General features: G+C 45.2%; 1 protein-coding gene across 1 annotated transcript in view; it reads left to right on the top strand.

Annotated features, from left to right (window-relative positions):
• Positions 1 to 16041, top strand: part of LOC126108186 (neprilysin-2-like) — a 246429-nt gene that overhangs the window by 159946 nt on the left and 70442 nt on the right. The window contains exon 8 of the mRNA XM_049913426.1: positions 13656 to 13814. Coding sequence (XP_049769383.1) covers positions 13656 to 13814 — 159 coding nt within the window. The remainder of the gene's footprint in view (positions 1 to 13655; positions 13815 to 16041) is intronic.

Genomic DNA, 16041 nt, shown 5'->3' on the forward strand with positions numbered 1-16041 from the left:
TTAGGGGATTCAAGGCAGTGTATGGAATATAGGTTATTTATTTAATCAATTTTTCAGAAAATCGATCACCACCCCCTGCCCCTCTCCACCCCATCTCTACCTGGAAATTGGCAGTTCTCTGGTGGAGAGCAAGGATCTCATGAAGGGAAATTAAAGGGTATATAGTTTTTTCATAAAAAAATCAGTTTTCGGGGCTTTGATTTCACTTTCTCATCATTCTCTGCTGTTTGGATAGACGCAGGTCTTGTGAGAAGTAATTACATGGATCGTATGTCTTTTTTCATTCCTATTGCGCAAGGAATGCCGTCATGATACACGCATCACAGGTAATTACACACAGTTAGAAATCTTCCGGTCATGAAGCCTGCACCGCCCCCTGTCCACTGGGCCACACAGGACGCTACCGCACGCTCTCCCAGGACTCGGGATGCACCGGCGGCCCCCTCGAAGTGACGATGTGGCCGCCAGCTCTACCGAGCGAGGTGGCGCAGTGGTCAGCACACCGGACTCGCATTCGGGAGGATGACGGTTCAATCCCGCGTCCGGCCATCCTGATTTAGGTTTTCCGTGATTTCCCTAAATCGCTCCAGGCAAATGCTGGGATGGTTCCTTTGAAAGGGCACGACCGACTTCCTTCCCCATCCTTCCCCAATCCGATGAGATCGATGACCTCGCTGTCTGGTCTCTTCCCCTAAACAACCCAACCCAACCCAACCCAACCCAACCCCAAGCCGTCAGCTCCAGAACCATGTGCAGGTGTCACAGCAGGTGCTGCAAGGATGAGGTGGCGGCATCCCTTTTATACGTGGCACCTGAGAAATTCATGTCAAAATACGTGTTCACCTACGCACTGTTACTGGCGTTTTGACGCAGAGTTGTGATGTGAATCCAGTGCTGAGAGAGATGTAATTGGACAGCCTGTCCGTTAGTTATCAGTCCCTTCCCAGAAATCATAAAGTGCTGCAGAAATAGTTAACCGTCACTTTTTTCGGAGCTTTCGTGATGTCTCAGGTTGCCTGCATGGAAATTCAAATGGTTCAAATGGCTCTCAGCACTACGGGACTTAACTGCTGAGGTCATCAGTCCCCTAGAACTTAGAACTACTTAAACTAACCTAAGGACATCACACACATCCATGCCTGAGGCAGGATTCGGACCTGCGACCGTAGCGGTCACGCGGTTCCAGACTGAAGCGCCTAGAACCGCTCGGCCACACCGGCTGGTGGTTGATGAGTGACGGCATTCCCGCCAGAGATGGATGGTCTGCTTCAACTTGTCTTCGAACACTCGCTTTCACAGAACTTTACGTAGATACCTTGCCTCCATCTTGTTCGAATCAGTTCGGGGTAACTACAATTAAATATTAGGATTGCTGCCACAGTCTGACACTAAGCAATGTATTGGATATGTCCCCTCTTTATGACCGTGGTTCTGTAATGAATCTCAGTGTCTATAGCGCACATAATTCTCCACGTACAAAAAAAAAAAAAAAAAAAAAATCTTCCATCCCCCTTACGACTATCGACGTGCTGAATCTATACCTCCCTCACGATAAGACACACACTCATTTTCTCTGGTCATACCATAACATTACACTGCAATATATACACGTTTTACACAAACAGTGCAGTTATCTTTTATGTCTGTACAGTGCCCAAAAAAATTATGGTATGCCTACACTCACACCGGCTATATGTCTCGATTCTCCTCAGTCTTAGGAAATTGTCTTCGAATCTGCGCTTCTGGAAGGTGCTGCGTCCTGCCAAGATCCTCTCAAACAAGTGTTGTGGAGGACAGGCGTCCAGCACTGTGTGTGATTACAGGGTGTATACGACCGACACCCCCGGGATAACAAAGCCGTCCAACAGTGTTAGTGACGTCACACTAAGCGGCCCATAGCCGACGCAGCAGTCCACGGACACCTCCGTACAGACGCGCCTGGTGCTAACGATCTTCTGTCCGTCACACAGAAAGGAGCGAACTGTAATTCGAACCAAAGACCAAATTATATATATTCTTGTAAACAGCATAAAGGTTCATAACGAAATACCGATTACATATACGGGCAGGAATAGGTTCTAGAACTCCTCTGAAAAGTGTTTATCTTCAGTACCAGAATGAACATCAAATTGTCAGGTTTTCTAAATAGAAAAGCACTTTGTTAGTAACAGACAGCAATGATGAGACTTGCAGTTGGTGATTTCTACGTGGAAAAGGAAATAAGCTGTAGAGGGACTGAAAATGGTAAGTAAAGAGAGCCTCAGCCTTTTGCTCACATTCTTACATGTAATGCACTTGGTTGTTTTTCATTTCCTTACCTTTCGTAACATTTTTAATATTGTTTCAAGAAGTGTATCTTCAATAGCAGAGTGAACTTCAAATTGTCAGGCTTTTCTTAAAGGAAAGAGCAGTCCCTTAGTATCACAGTGCAAGACAGAATCTTGTGGTCAGTGATGTCTATGTTAAAAGGAGAATATTTGATATCTATATTTTGTTTCCATTCTTTATTACTGGGGATACACTTGTAAAAATTCTTGAAAAGAGCTGTCACCATGAACATATGAGTAAATTCACAACAGTCATGTGTTTTATGAGATAAAGCGAACTCTTGTTACCTTATTGTAAACGAAAGTTGTGAGGGTTTTGCTATGTATGACAGTGTTTAAGATAATTTACTTTCAGTGTAATAGGTTGAAAATGTTAAGTCCTGCTGTCAGTTGGCATTTGTCACCACCTGTATGCGAGTTTTAAAGCTAAATAGTGTTCTGACAATTATAACATAGTGGCAAAGTTCCTCAATCGATTAAACTTATTCCTGCCCGTATATGTAGTCGGTATTTCGCTATGAACCTTTATGCTGTTTACAAGAATATATATTATTTGGTCTTTCGTTCGAATTACAGTTCGCTCCTTTCTGTATGACGGACAGAAGATCGTTAGCACCAGGCGCGTCTGTACGGAGGTGTCCGTGGACTGCTGCGTCGGCTATGGGCCGCTTAGTGTGACGTCACTAACACTGCTGGGCGGCCTTGTTATCCCCGGGGTGTCGATACTACCCGGGACAACCGGGAGATCTGGGAAAAACCCGGGAATTTTTTCATCTGGGAGAGAACCGGGAAAAACCCGGGAATATTTTAGAATTCCGGGAATTTTTCATTGTTTTCAGTCAAATTTTTGTAATTTTGACTGGTAAGAACCGATACTCTAACAAAGAATATTACTGTATCCCGCTACTGCAGAATAATACTTAAGCAGTAAAACATGAACGAGTGAAGAAACGAAAATAAAACTTAAACTGCAAAGTAAATGTGCCATATACAACAACAAAACAAAGTGCTCATACAAGCGTCTGCCAAGAGCAAAATTTGTCAAAGGCTTTAGGAAGAATATGCAACGATTCGTAACAACAAATTGCCTCCGATGAGCGTGATGTCACAACTTTTTACATTAGATTCTTTTCAGCAGTTACAAGCGGAATCAAGCGCATGCGCCGTTGAGTAGTACCTTCTCCCGCTTCTGGCTACAGAAATGTGGCTGTTGGATGTGTAAGCAGCCGCAGGTTTCGAATGTCTCGTTTCTGTTATCACCTAGTGTAAGATATTTTAATGTTTTACGCATACGAACATACGGCTCCCTACAACATCGTACCTGCGCAAGCGCGGTGACGCCTGTAATCTGGCGCCCTCTGGCAACTGCACAACCGAACCTATTTCTAATAGGTCGCAGGAAAATATTCCGAATGGTTGTTTGAAAAGCGTTACTATCAAAGAAAATTTCCTTCCGGCCGTACGTGGGGTCTGGACCCCACCACCATCCTCCACACCTATAAATCCCTCATCCACCCTATACTTTGTTACGCCCATCCGGCCTGGATCTCCGCCCCCCCCCCCCCTACCTTTTATAAACCCCTCCAAATCCTTGAATGCCATGCTCTCCGCCTCGCTTATCACATCCGTCTCCCCGCCCCCACGCGGATCCTGTACGATCTCATCCCCTTCCCCCACCTCCTCCTTTTCCTTGAATGGATATGGATCCTGTACACCTCCCGCAAACTCGATCCTCCTCATCCGCTTGTCTTACCCATCTTCTCCCACCCCCGCCCGCTGCCGCGCCTGTATTCCCACGTCCCACCCGGTCTCCATCTCTCCACCCTCCTCAACCTCTCCCAAGGTGGCTTCCGCCAGCTCCCCCTCTCTGATGATGTCCTCCTCCCCTCCATCTACCCCTCGATAGGAGGCGTAGATGATCCTTCCCCCCCACTTCCTCTGTCCTTTCCTTTAGGCACCCTCCCTCCTCTTTCCTTTTCCCCCACCCCCTCTCTCCTTCCCTCCTCCCCTGGACTTCCCCTCCCCCTTCCTCCCTTCCCCCTATCTCCCCTTCCCATGGCATCTGCTCTCCCCTCTCCCTCTCCCACCCCCCCTCCTCCTCTCTTGGCAGGTCCCCGGACTCGTACACGGTTAGTGAACATTCGCGCGCCAGAGATCAACGCCTCGTGTTCTGTGTGTGCCGTCGTTTTGTACTTAAGTGGTTCAGTGTTATTCGTTTTGTGCACCTACGTTCACGTGTGACAATTTTCGTCTCTGTCTGTGTCCAAGTGTCTGAACAATTTTATCTTGGACTCTACGCCCGTAAATGGCACCGTGTATTTTAAAAAGTGTTTGTCTCCGTTTATATGTCCACCATGTTTTTTCTCTAACTGTCTTCATTTGTATATCTGTGTTTCTCTGCGGCCAAAGAGCGGCGTCGTATGCTGCTGCAGGCCTGCCTGTACTACAGGTTTCAAAATAACAATAAAGAAAAAAAAAATTTCCTTTTACGCAAGTTGAACTACGTACGAGAATCTACGATGAATTTCTTAAATGAAAGAGCGTTTGAATCTCGTTTAAAAATAAACTCTTTGATGACGAGCCATTTAGATGTATTTTGAGCCGAGAATAACAGACATTTACGTCATTATTAAAAATTTTAATGGCACATTTGTGTGATATATCTTAAACTGTAATACGCGCATAAAAGACCAACATTATATGTGAAAGCTTAGCTTCTCTTCCAGTGTATTAATCTTATAGAACAATATTATAAGTGAAAGCTTTACTTTTCTTGTGGCAACACTATGTATATTAATTTGAACCATTAACTTCTACTGTTTGTGTGTTCGCGCTACATAATAGTGATGTTGCTATTGGATGACTTCATCACGTGTTATAAGCACTGAATACCCGGTATCATCGGCTGGTGAAAATCATGTGACATGAGCTATGACTGGCTTACATAAGCGCATCGCTATCTCGATTTCAATGCTTCGGAAAGTAACTTTCGGTGTTTGGTGGGATTCGAATTTATATTTTCGTAATACGAAAATATGCAGCGTTCATGTTACTGCACATCAAAGATCTTTCCAAAGCGTTTTTTTCCCTCTGTGTTTCATTTTCTAAAGCGCTGGGAAATTCTACGCCTGTGTATAAAACCATAACCATTCAAAGGAGGGATAAGTTATACAGTTCTGAGAGAAAATGTACTGTCAGTTAACAGGGAAAAAGTATGTTTTCATCCAGGAGAAAATGTATTTTTAACTGGGAAATCCGGGATAAATCCAGGAATTTTTCTTTTTTGTCCACCTATACACCCTGGATAATGAATACCGCACCTGCAGACATACTGCTGGGAAAGACATCACCGATATGGGTTGGTGTACTGTAATGAACATCACTATCGATAGAACAGCACTGAAAATTAGAGGGTATGCTTAGGACTGCTGATGAGGGGACGTATTATTACAGCCGTATTGCCCATCCTGTTTGTACACTATAGCAGATCCATTACGACCAGAAATATGTAACTCTTTTTGTTTTTGCATGGATAGTAGTTTGATTACTTCCCAGAAACGTTTGTCTGAACATAAGCCACGGTACCTTTACGTTGAAGCAGCAGCGTAACATTTCTGCCTATCAATTATAGGTCTATTAAAAAAGTGTGATACATCCACAATCACAACAGCTGGGTGTCGTTTTCGCACTGCAAAAAAGCCTCCCGCCATTATGACTAAGAAATCATTGTGAGCCATTGAGTAACTAGAAACTTATCTCATCTGCGAAGACCTTTACGTGAAAACTCGAATAAAATAGAGGAAACTGATATTTCACCTCGCGAATACCGATGTCGGTGATATGACAGATTCCAACTCATCCTTGTAATTTACAAAGTCGCTGTTAGCCTCGCGACACTCCAGTGTTCACTTCTTGTTAGCTGATAAAACATTAGATAGAGGCGTCTGCCTGGTCACAAAAATGTTCCACTTCCTCTTGCTGAGAAATAATTCACCAACTTTCTTATTATCATAAGGTGAACACTTTATTATTGAACATTCTACCCCTCGCGACTGTTAGAAGCATCGTATATTCATACTGTGTAATGTAAAACATAGAACTCACTGAATATGGGCTTTTACTAAACATGGCAAATACAGCAAGAAGTCTTCCTTTCTCCTTGTGATGTAGGGTACAGTCTCGCTTCCTACCGGTTCTACTTCAAGTGGTACTTTGGAGAAATATTGCAGAACTTATTTTGCGTTTCACATGATGAAATGGCTCCTCAATGAGAAATAGGCAGAAGTGACATCACAAAACCTTTCAACGTGTCGACATTAGCTGACTCATTTCGTGTGGTGATGACATCTACATCTACATCTACATGACTACTCTGCTATTCACAATAAAATGCCTGGCAGAGGGTTCAATGAACCACCTTCAAGCTGTCTCTCTACCGTTCCACTCTCGAACGGCACGCGGGAAAAAGGAGCACTTAAGGGGACCACACCCTGCCTATCTAACCAATGTTAATTTAGGAAAGTATTTGACCAATTTCTGAAAAAAAAAACTATTTGATGCAGGTCCTTAATTTTTTTACTGTATGTTACATGATGCTAATAGTCAACTGTACTAAAATCTACTTTATCCATTTTATAGTTTTTAAGAAATACATTTTTAAATTTATTAACAAAAAATATTAAGTTTTTTCTGCAGAAAATATTTTTTTGCGAACTTCCTAATGGGGGAATATTAATGAATGTAGTACCAGAGGTGGATTTTTATGTTATGCAGAGTTTATGAAAATATCATTCATTTATCTATGATACACTCCTGGAAATGGAAAAAAGAACACATTGACACCGGTGTGTCAGACCCACCATACTTGCTCCGGACACTGCGAGAGGCCTGTACAAGCAATGATCACACGCACGGCACAGCGGACACACCAGGAACCGCGGTGTTGGCCGTCGAATGGCGCTAGCTGCGCAGCATTTGTGCACCGCCGCCGTCAGTGTCAGCCAGTTTGCCGTGGCATACGGAGCTCCATCGCAGTCTTTAACACTGGTAGCATGCCGCGACAGCGTGGACGTGAACCGTATGTGCAGTTGACGGACTTTGAGCGAGGGTGTATAGTGGGCATGCGGGAGGCCGGGTGGACGTACCGCCGAATTGCTCAACACGTGGGGCGTGAGGTCTCCACAGTACATCGATGTTGTCGCCAGTTGTCGGCGGAAGGTGCACGTGCCCGTCGACCTGGGACCGGACCGCAGCGACGCACGGATGCACGCCAAGACCGTAGGATCCTACGCAGTGCCGTAGGGGACCGCACCGCCACTTCCCAGCAAATTAGGGACACTGTTGCTCCTGGGGTATCGGCGAGGACCATTCGCAACCGTCTCCATGAAGCTGGGCTACGGTCCCGCACACCGTTAGGCCGTCTTCCGCTCACGCCCCAACATCGTGCAGCCCGCCTCCAGTGGTGTCGCGACAGGCGTGAATGGAGGGACGAATGGAGACGTGTCGTCTTCAGCTATGAGAGTCGCTTCTGCCTTGGTGCCAATGATGGTCGTATGCGTGTTTGGCGCCGTGCAGGTGAGCGCCACAATCAGGACTGCATACGACAGGGCCAACACCCGGCATCATGGTGTGGGGAGCGATCTCCTACACTGGCCGTACACCACTGGTGATCGTCGAGGGGACACTGAATAGTGCACGGTACATCCAAACCGTCATCGAACCCATCGTTCTACCATTCCTAGACCGGCAAGGGAACTTCCTGTTCCAACAGGACAATGCACGTCCGCATGTATCCCGTGCCACCCAACGTGCTCTAGAAGGTGTAAGTCAACTACCCTGGCCAGCAAGATCTCCGGATCTGTCCCCCATTGAGCATGTTTGGGACTGGATGAAGCGTCGTCTCACGCGGTCTGCACGTCCAGCACGAACGCTGGTCCAACTGAGACGCCAGGTGGAAATGGCACGGCAAGCCGTTCCACAGGACTACATCCAGCATCTCTACGATCGTCTCCATGGGAGAATAGCAGCCTGCATTGCTGCGAAAGGTGGATATACACTGTACTAGTGCCGACATTGTGCATGCTCTGTTGCCTGTGTCTATGTGCCTGTGGTTCTGTCAGTGTGATCGTGTGATGTATCTGACCCCAGGAATGTGTCAATAAAGTTTCCCCTTCCTGGGACAATGAATTCACGGTGTTCTTATTTCAATTTCCAGGAGTGTAGTTTCTGATATAATGGGGCATATGTACTGAAAATTTTAGTTCGCGGGAAATTGACTTTAAAGAAAATAGCTTTTGAAATTTGTTACTTACATTTAATTAAAACTGTCCTGCTGCATATGATGGCCCTTCTTTGGCCTCTAGCAGATTTTCCAGTTTCTTTTTCATCTTCCTGGGTGTTTGTCTTGCTTTCTTGGTGATATTAGATGCAGACCTGTCTCCATTGACTATCCTCATTTTATCGCAATGTTGCAGCCGAGTGATACTATTTTCACCAGGATTAATTCCCAGAATTTTCAGTGCTCAACACTTTCCAATATTACCACAATTGAGTGTAATAACAGCATCATGAACTCCTAGTTTTACTGTATGCGTGCATACAAATACAGTTGCAAATTAAAGTGTCACTAGAAGCCTTCCTAAGAGACAATCTCCCTTCCTTCCGAACTGACTATGCAAATGTAAACGAGATGTGGCTCAAATTCAAAGATATAGTAGCAACAGCAATTGAGAGATTCATACCTCATAAATTGGTAAGAGATGGAACTGATCCCCCATGGTACACAAAACAGGTCCGAACGCTGTTGCAGAGGCAACGGAAAAAGCATGCGAAGTTCAGAAGAACGCGAAATCCCGAAGATTGGCTAAAATTTACAGACGCGCGAAATTTGGCACGGACTTCAATGCGAGATTAATAGGTTCCACAAGGAAACATTGTCTCGAAATTTGGTAGAAAATCCGAAGAAATTCTGGTCTTATGTAAAGTACACAAGCGGCAAGACGCAGTCAATACCTTCGCTGCGCAGTGCCGATGGTACTGTTACCGACGACTGTGCCGCTAAAGCGGAGTTACTGAACGCAGTTTTCCGAAACTCCTTCACCAGGGAAGACGAGTGGAATATTCCAGAATTTGAAACGCGAACAGCTGCTTACATGAGTTTCTTAGAAGTAGATACCTTAGGGGTTGCGAAGCAACTCAAATCGCTTGATACGGGCAAGTCTTCAGGTCCAGATTGTATACCGATTAGGTTCCTTTCAGATTACGCTGGCACAATAGCTCCCTACTTAGCAATCATATACAACCGCTCGCTCACCGATAGATCTGTACCTACAGATTGGAAAACTGCGCAGGTCGCACCAGTGTTTAGGAAGGGCAGTAGGAGTAATGCATCGAACTACAGACCTATATCATAGACGTCGGTCTGCAGTAGGGTTTTGGAGCATATACTGTATTCGAACATTATGAATCACCTCGAAGGGAACGATCTATTGATACTTAATCAGCACGGTTTCAGAAAACATCGTTCTTGTGCAACGCAGCTAGCTCTTTATTCGCACGAAGTAATGGCCGCTATCGACAGGGGATCTCAAGTTGATTCCGTATTTCTAGGTTTCCGGAAAGCTTTTGACACCGTTCCTCACAAGCGACTTCTAATCAAGCTGCGGGCCTATGGGGTATCGTCTCAGTTGTGCTACTGGATTCGTGATTTCCTGTCAGAAAGGTCGCAGTTCGTAGTAATAGACGGCAAATCATCGAGTAAAACTGAAGTGATATCAGGTGCTCCCCAGGGAAGCGTCCTGGGACCTCTGCTGTTCCTGATCTATATAAATGACCTGGGTGACAATCTGAGCAGTTCTCTTAGCTTGTTCCCAGATGATGGTGTAATTTACCGTCTAGTAAGGTCATCCGAAGACCAGTATCAGTTGCAAAGCGATTTAGAAAAGATTGCTGTATGGTGTGGCAGGTGGCAGTTGACGCTAAATAACGAAAAGTGTGAGGTGATCCACACGAGTTCCAAAAGAAATCCGTTGGAATTCGATTACTCGATAAATAGTACAATTCTCTACGCTGTCAATTCAACTAAGTACCTGGGTGTTAAAATTACGAACAACTGCAGTTGGAAAGACCACATAGATAATATTGTGGGGAAGGCGAGCCAAAGGTTGCGTTTCATTGGCAGGGCACTTAGAAGATGCAACAAGTCCACTAAAGAGACAGCTTACACTACACTCGTTCGTCCTCTGTTAGAATATTGCTGCTCGGTGTGGGATCCTTACCAGGTGGGATTGACGGAGGACATCGAAAGGGTGGAAAAAAGGGCAGCTCGTTTTGTATTATCACATAATAGGGGAGAGAGTGTGGCAGATATGATACGCGAGTTGGGATGGAAGTCATTAAAGCAAAGACGTTTTTCGTCGCGGCGAGATCTATTTACGAAATTTCAGTCACCAACTTTCTCTTCCGAATGCGAAAATATTTTGTTGAACCCAACCTACATAGGTAGGAATGACCATCAAAATAAAATAAGAGAAATGAGAACTCGAACAGAATGGTTTAGGTGTTCGTTTTTCCCGCGCGCTGTTCGGGAGTGGAATGGTAGAGAGATAGTATGATTGTGGTTCGATGAACCCTCTGCCAAGCACTTAAATGTGAATTGCAGAGTAATCAAGTAGATTTATACTGTTGCAACATTCATCTGGGTTCTGTGTCTGCCCATGCAGACATTTTCTTAGAAGGTCAGGTTGAGCCAAGTCGCTGAAAATAGATTTAATTGCTGTAATAACAGCAGCAGGAACAGAATGCTGGTGAGAATAAGATTCTCCAGTTGCCTGAGCCCTATTGTATTTGCACCACGAATTTTCTCCTGATGAACACAATCCATGACATGGCTTATCATAAGTCGAAGCCCAGACATCTCTCTTCATTGCTTCCAGCTTTTCTTTATTTCTCATAATTGCCTGCCCATAGTACACCTGCAAGTTTTCTATTTCAGTTTTAATTAACCGCCCCTGTCCGATCAACAATTTTACAAACAATTGCACAAACAGCAGAAACTAACGAATACTGACTATTGCATTCCATTACACTCTGGAGTAAAAAAGAATCCCTAACATTCAATATAGGGGATATAAAGATCTAAAATATATGCAGAAAAGTGGACGTGTCACATAAACACACCTGGTAGGAAAATGCTCTTTCAATGCTCGAAAAAATTTTGTTCAGCAAAATCATTTACCGAGTACTTAAATAAAACCTTAATCTATCAAAATATGATGAAAACCGAAACTCTATTTTTTTCGGTTTTCGTGAGAAGATCCCGTCGCAACGAAAACCGCCTTTGTTTTAATGATTGCCACTCCAATTCACGTATCATGTCTGTGTCACTATCTCCTCTGTTTAGCAATAATACAAAACGAGCTGCCCTTCTTTCAGCTTTTTCGATGTCATCCGCCAGTCCCACGTCATGCGGATCCCACACCGTACAGCAGTACTCCAGAATAGGGCGGGCAAACGCGGTGTAAGCAGTCTCTTTGGTAGACCTGTTGCACCTTCTAAGCGTTCTGCCAGTGAATCGCAGTCTTTCGTTTGCTCTACCCACAACATTATCTATGTGATCGTTCCAGTTTAGGTTATTTGTAATTGTAATCCCTAAATATTTAGTTAAATTTGCAGCCTTCAGATTTGTGTGACTTATCGCGTAATCGAAATTTAGCGGATTTCTGTCAGTACTCCCGCGAATAGCTTCACATTTTCATTATTCAGGATCAATTACAATTTTTTGCACTATCAGATATCTTACCTATATCATTTTTCAATTCGTTTTGGTCATCTGATGACCTTACGAGACCATAAATGACAGCATCATCTGCAAACAATTTAAGAGGGCTACTCGTGTTGTCTCTTGTGTCGTTAATAAAGATCGGGAACAACAGAGTACCTAGGGGAACGCCGGATATTATTTCTGTTTTATTCAATGACTTTCCATCTATTACTACGAACTGTGACCTTTCTGATAGGAAATCACGAATCCCGTCGCGCAACTGAGGCGATATTCCATAGGTACGCAGTTTGGTTAGAAGACACTTTTGAGGAACTGTGTCAAAAGCCTTCTGGAGATTTAAAAATGTGGAACCAGTTTGACATCCCCTGTCGATAGCATTCATTACTTCATAAGTACAAAAAGCTAGTTGTGTTTCACAAGAACGATATTTTCTGAATCAGTGCTGACTAAGTGTCAGTAAATCGTTTTCTTCGAGGTAATTCATAATGTCCGGACACAGTATATGTTCCAAAACCCTACTGCACATCGATGTTAGTGGTATGGGCCTGTAATTCAGTGGAGTACTCCTATTTCCCTGTCTGTGTATTGGTGTGACTTGAGCAATTTTCCAGTCTTTAGGTACGGATCTTCCTGTGGGCGAGTAGTTGTATATAATTGATAAATATGGAGCTATTTTATCAGCATACTCTGAGAGGAACCTGACTATTATACAATCTGGACCTTTAAGTGATTTAAGCTGCTTCGTTACACCGAAGATATCTACTTCTATGTTTCTCATCTTGGCAGTTGTTGTTGATTGGAATTTAGGAACATTTACTTCGTCTTCTTTGGTGAAGGAGTTTCGGAACACCGTGTTTAATAATTCTCCTTTAGTGGCACTGTCATCAGTGACTTCACAGTTGTAATCGTGCAGTGAAGGTATTGATTGCGTCTTGCCGCCGGTGTGCTTAATGAATGACCAGAATCCCTTTCGGTTTTCTGCCAGATTCCAAGACAGTGCTTCGTTGTGGAAATTATTAAAAGCATCTCGCATTGAAGTAGGCCCTTAGTGAAAATATTGGCAGTTCCAGATTTGGACGGTTGGGGTGCTGCTGCAGACGTGTATACGATAAGTGGTGGTCGTAAAACTGGCCTTACATGCCGGGAGAAACTCGTTTCACTGTGTTTTCCTTGTTTCATAGAATTTGATAATGTGATAGTCTCCATACTGAAAACACTTTTACAGCAGTGAACGCCGCGATTCTGTGTGCCAGGCTGTGCTTATAGGGCGCCAGGGTGCTGGTAACGCGTGTGGGTGTGGGGGGGTGTGTGTGGGGGTGTGTGTGGGGGTGTGTGTGTGGGGGTGTGTGTGGGTGTGGGTGGGGGGGGATTGGGTGTGTGTGTGGGGGGGGTGTGGGTGTAGGTGTGTGTGTGTGTGTGCGTGGGTGTGTGGGTGTGTGGGTGTGTGGTTGTGTGTGTAGGTGTGTGGGTGGGTGTGGGTGTGAGTGTGTGGGTGTGGGAGTGTGTGTGGATGGGTGGGTGCGAGTAAACAGTGTTGTGTCCCGCAGGGTGATGGCCAACTACGCGATGTGGCGGGCGGCACAGGCCTCGGTCCCCTACACGACGGAGGAGCTGCGCAGCCGCCAGCTCCAGTACGAGTCCACCGTGTCTGGAAAGACGGAGCGGGAGCCCCGCTGGAAGGAATGCATCGACGTCGTCGCCGATCGGTGAGTGTCGCACAGCCTCATCGGCACACTGAGTCCTACCAAAGTTTATTTCTTGTGCACGTAATCGAGCACCCGTCACTAGACAACCAAACCGACAACGCCAGTGGATTTTGTAAGGTGCCTCTTACGTGAGGAAGACATTCTTACCAGTTTTAATAAATTATTGTCTCTCATTGATGTATTCACGATAGTTAGGAAGTGCTGCAGTCCATAGTCGGCCATGAGTCGGACAGCATTTCCCACGCTGGTTGGCTAGGTGACGAAGTGACCATACGTCGCCCGTAGTTGGGTGGGGCTCGGCGTTGGACCGTTACAACAAGCGTCAGCCTGGGAAATATACATGGCGTTAAGTACCGCCATCTTGGCGCCAAAGTCACCGATTTTATTTATTTATATTTAATAATTAAAGTCATTTATGACAACATGAATACTAGGAGGAGCCTCTGGATGTTCAAAACTATTTATCATAATTTTGCCTCGTTAAAATTCACACCCGTTCATTAACAAATGCATATCTTAGTAACTACGAACTTGATCGGAAATCCACGAACTGTGACGAAACTAGTATGAGATACGGACTGCGCACCAAAGTCGGCAGTCGGCGTTAATAGCTCTTCCTGTCTTGTTCGATGGTAGCCGTGCTCTCGGTTACGAGTAGTTTGTGACACGAGTGTTTCGTTATTGACCTAACAGGAATAAAAGTGATGTTACGACATTCTGAATGTTAATTTCGAGTAAACAGATACCCCAAAGTTGATCGAGAGCAGTTTCAGATAATTAGCTTCCACCGACAGAGACATCCAACGCGCCAATGAAGAATCTGCACGGGACGACATTTACGAGAGCTGCACCGCGCACAGGTTGGAGGAAATCCGACGACACGACCCACCGAGGCGGATCGAGGAAGGTCCGACTCACACTCGCAAATTTCTGGTGGAAATGCAGATCAGTCGTGCTGTACGTCACATACACCACCCTCTACGGACTCGAGGCTAAGCTGAGTAATAACAGTATCAGTTTAGAAGCGAGGGGATCTTGCAATTTCCGTACCTCATTTAATATTGTCTTGTCCGGGTTTCCAGCTCCAGAGCATTGTCGTCGTCATCATCACTGTTCTTCTTGTTGCTGCTGTGGTCGTAACTCCAAAGACTGATTCGATGCAGCTGTCCACAGTACTCTGCCCTACGCAAGCCTCTTCATCTCAGCTTAACTTTCCCAACTTACATCCATGCGAAGATGTTTACTGTATTTTAGACTTGTTCTCGGAAGGGTTCGGATGCCGAATCCACAGAATCTGCCAACGATGGCACGAAAAAAGTGCAGGTACCAATAGCTGAACAAGTTTATCTATCAAAGATTAATATCATGTATATTCCGATGTGGACTGAAACAAAACCTAAAATAACTCACTTCTTGAAATAGAGCAATAACAAGCTATAAGGCAAATAAATGATGCACCACTGAGGAATTATCAGAACGGGGCATAAACTGGTAGATGTGATGTACATCTGCATGCAAGCGAATGATTAGTTTCATAAAAAATGGATGATTCATTCAAGAGGAAGAGCTTCAGAAATTGAGCAAGTCAATAACGAGTTGGTCCACCTCTGGCCTTTATACAAAGTAATTATTGGGCTCGATACTGATTGATGCAGTTGTCGGGTGACCTCCTGAGGGATATTGTCCCAAATTCAGGAGCATTAGATCGTCAAAGTCCCGAGCTGGTCGGAGGGCCCTGACCGTAATGCTCGAAGTGTTCTCGATTGGGGAGAGATCCGGTGACATCGCTGGCTGAAGTACGGTTTGGCAAGCACGAAGATGAGGAGTAGAATGTCTCGCAATTGCCAGGTGGGCATTACAGTGCTGAAATACACTCCTGGAAATGGAAAAAAGAACACATTGACACCGGTGTGTCAGACCCACCATACTTGCTCCGGACACTGCGAGACGGCTGTACAAGCAATGATCACACGCACGGCACAGCGGACACACCAGGAACCGCGGTGTTGGCCGTCGAATGGCGCTAGCTGCGCAGCATTTGTGCACCGCCGCCGTCAGTGTCAGCCAGTTTGCCGTGGCATACGGAGCTCCATCGCAGTCTTTAACACTGGTAGCATGCCGCGACAGCGTGGACGTGAACCGTATGTGCAGTTGACGCACTTTGAGCGAGGGCGTAGTGGGCATGCGGGAGGCCGGGTGGACGTACCGCCGAATTGCTCAACACGTG

The sequence above is a fragment of the Schistocerca cancellata genome, chromosome 11 (genome assembly GCF_023864275.1).
Source record: "Schistocerca cancellata isolate TAMUIC-IGC-003103 chromosome 11, iqSchCanc2.1, whole genome shotgun sequence".
Lineage (NCBI taxonomy): Eukaryota > Metazoa > Arthropoda > Insecta > Orthoptera > Acrididae > Schistocerca > Schistocerca cancellata.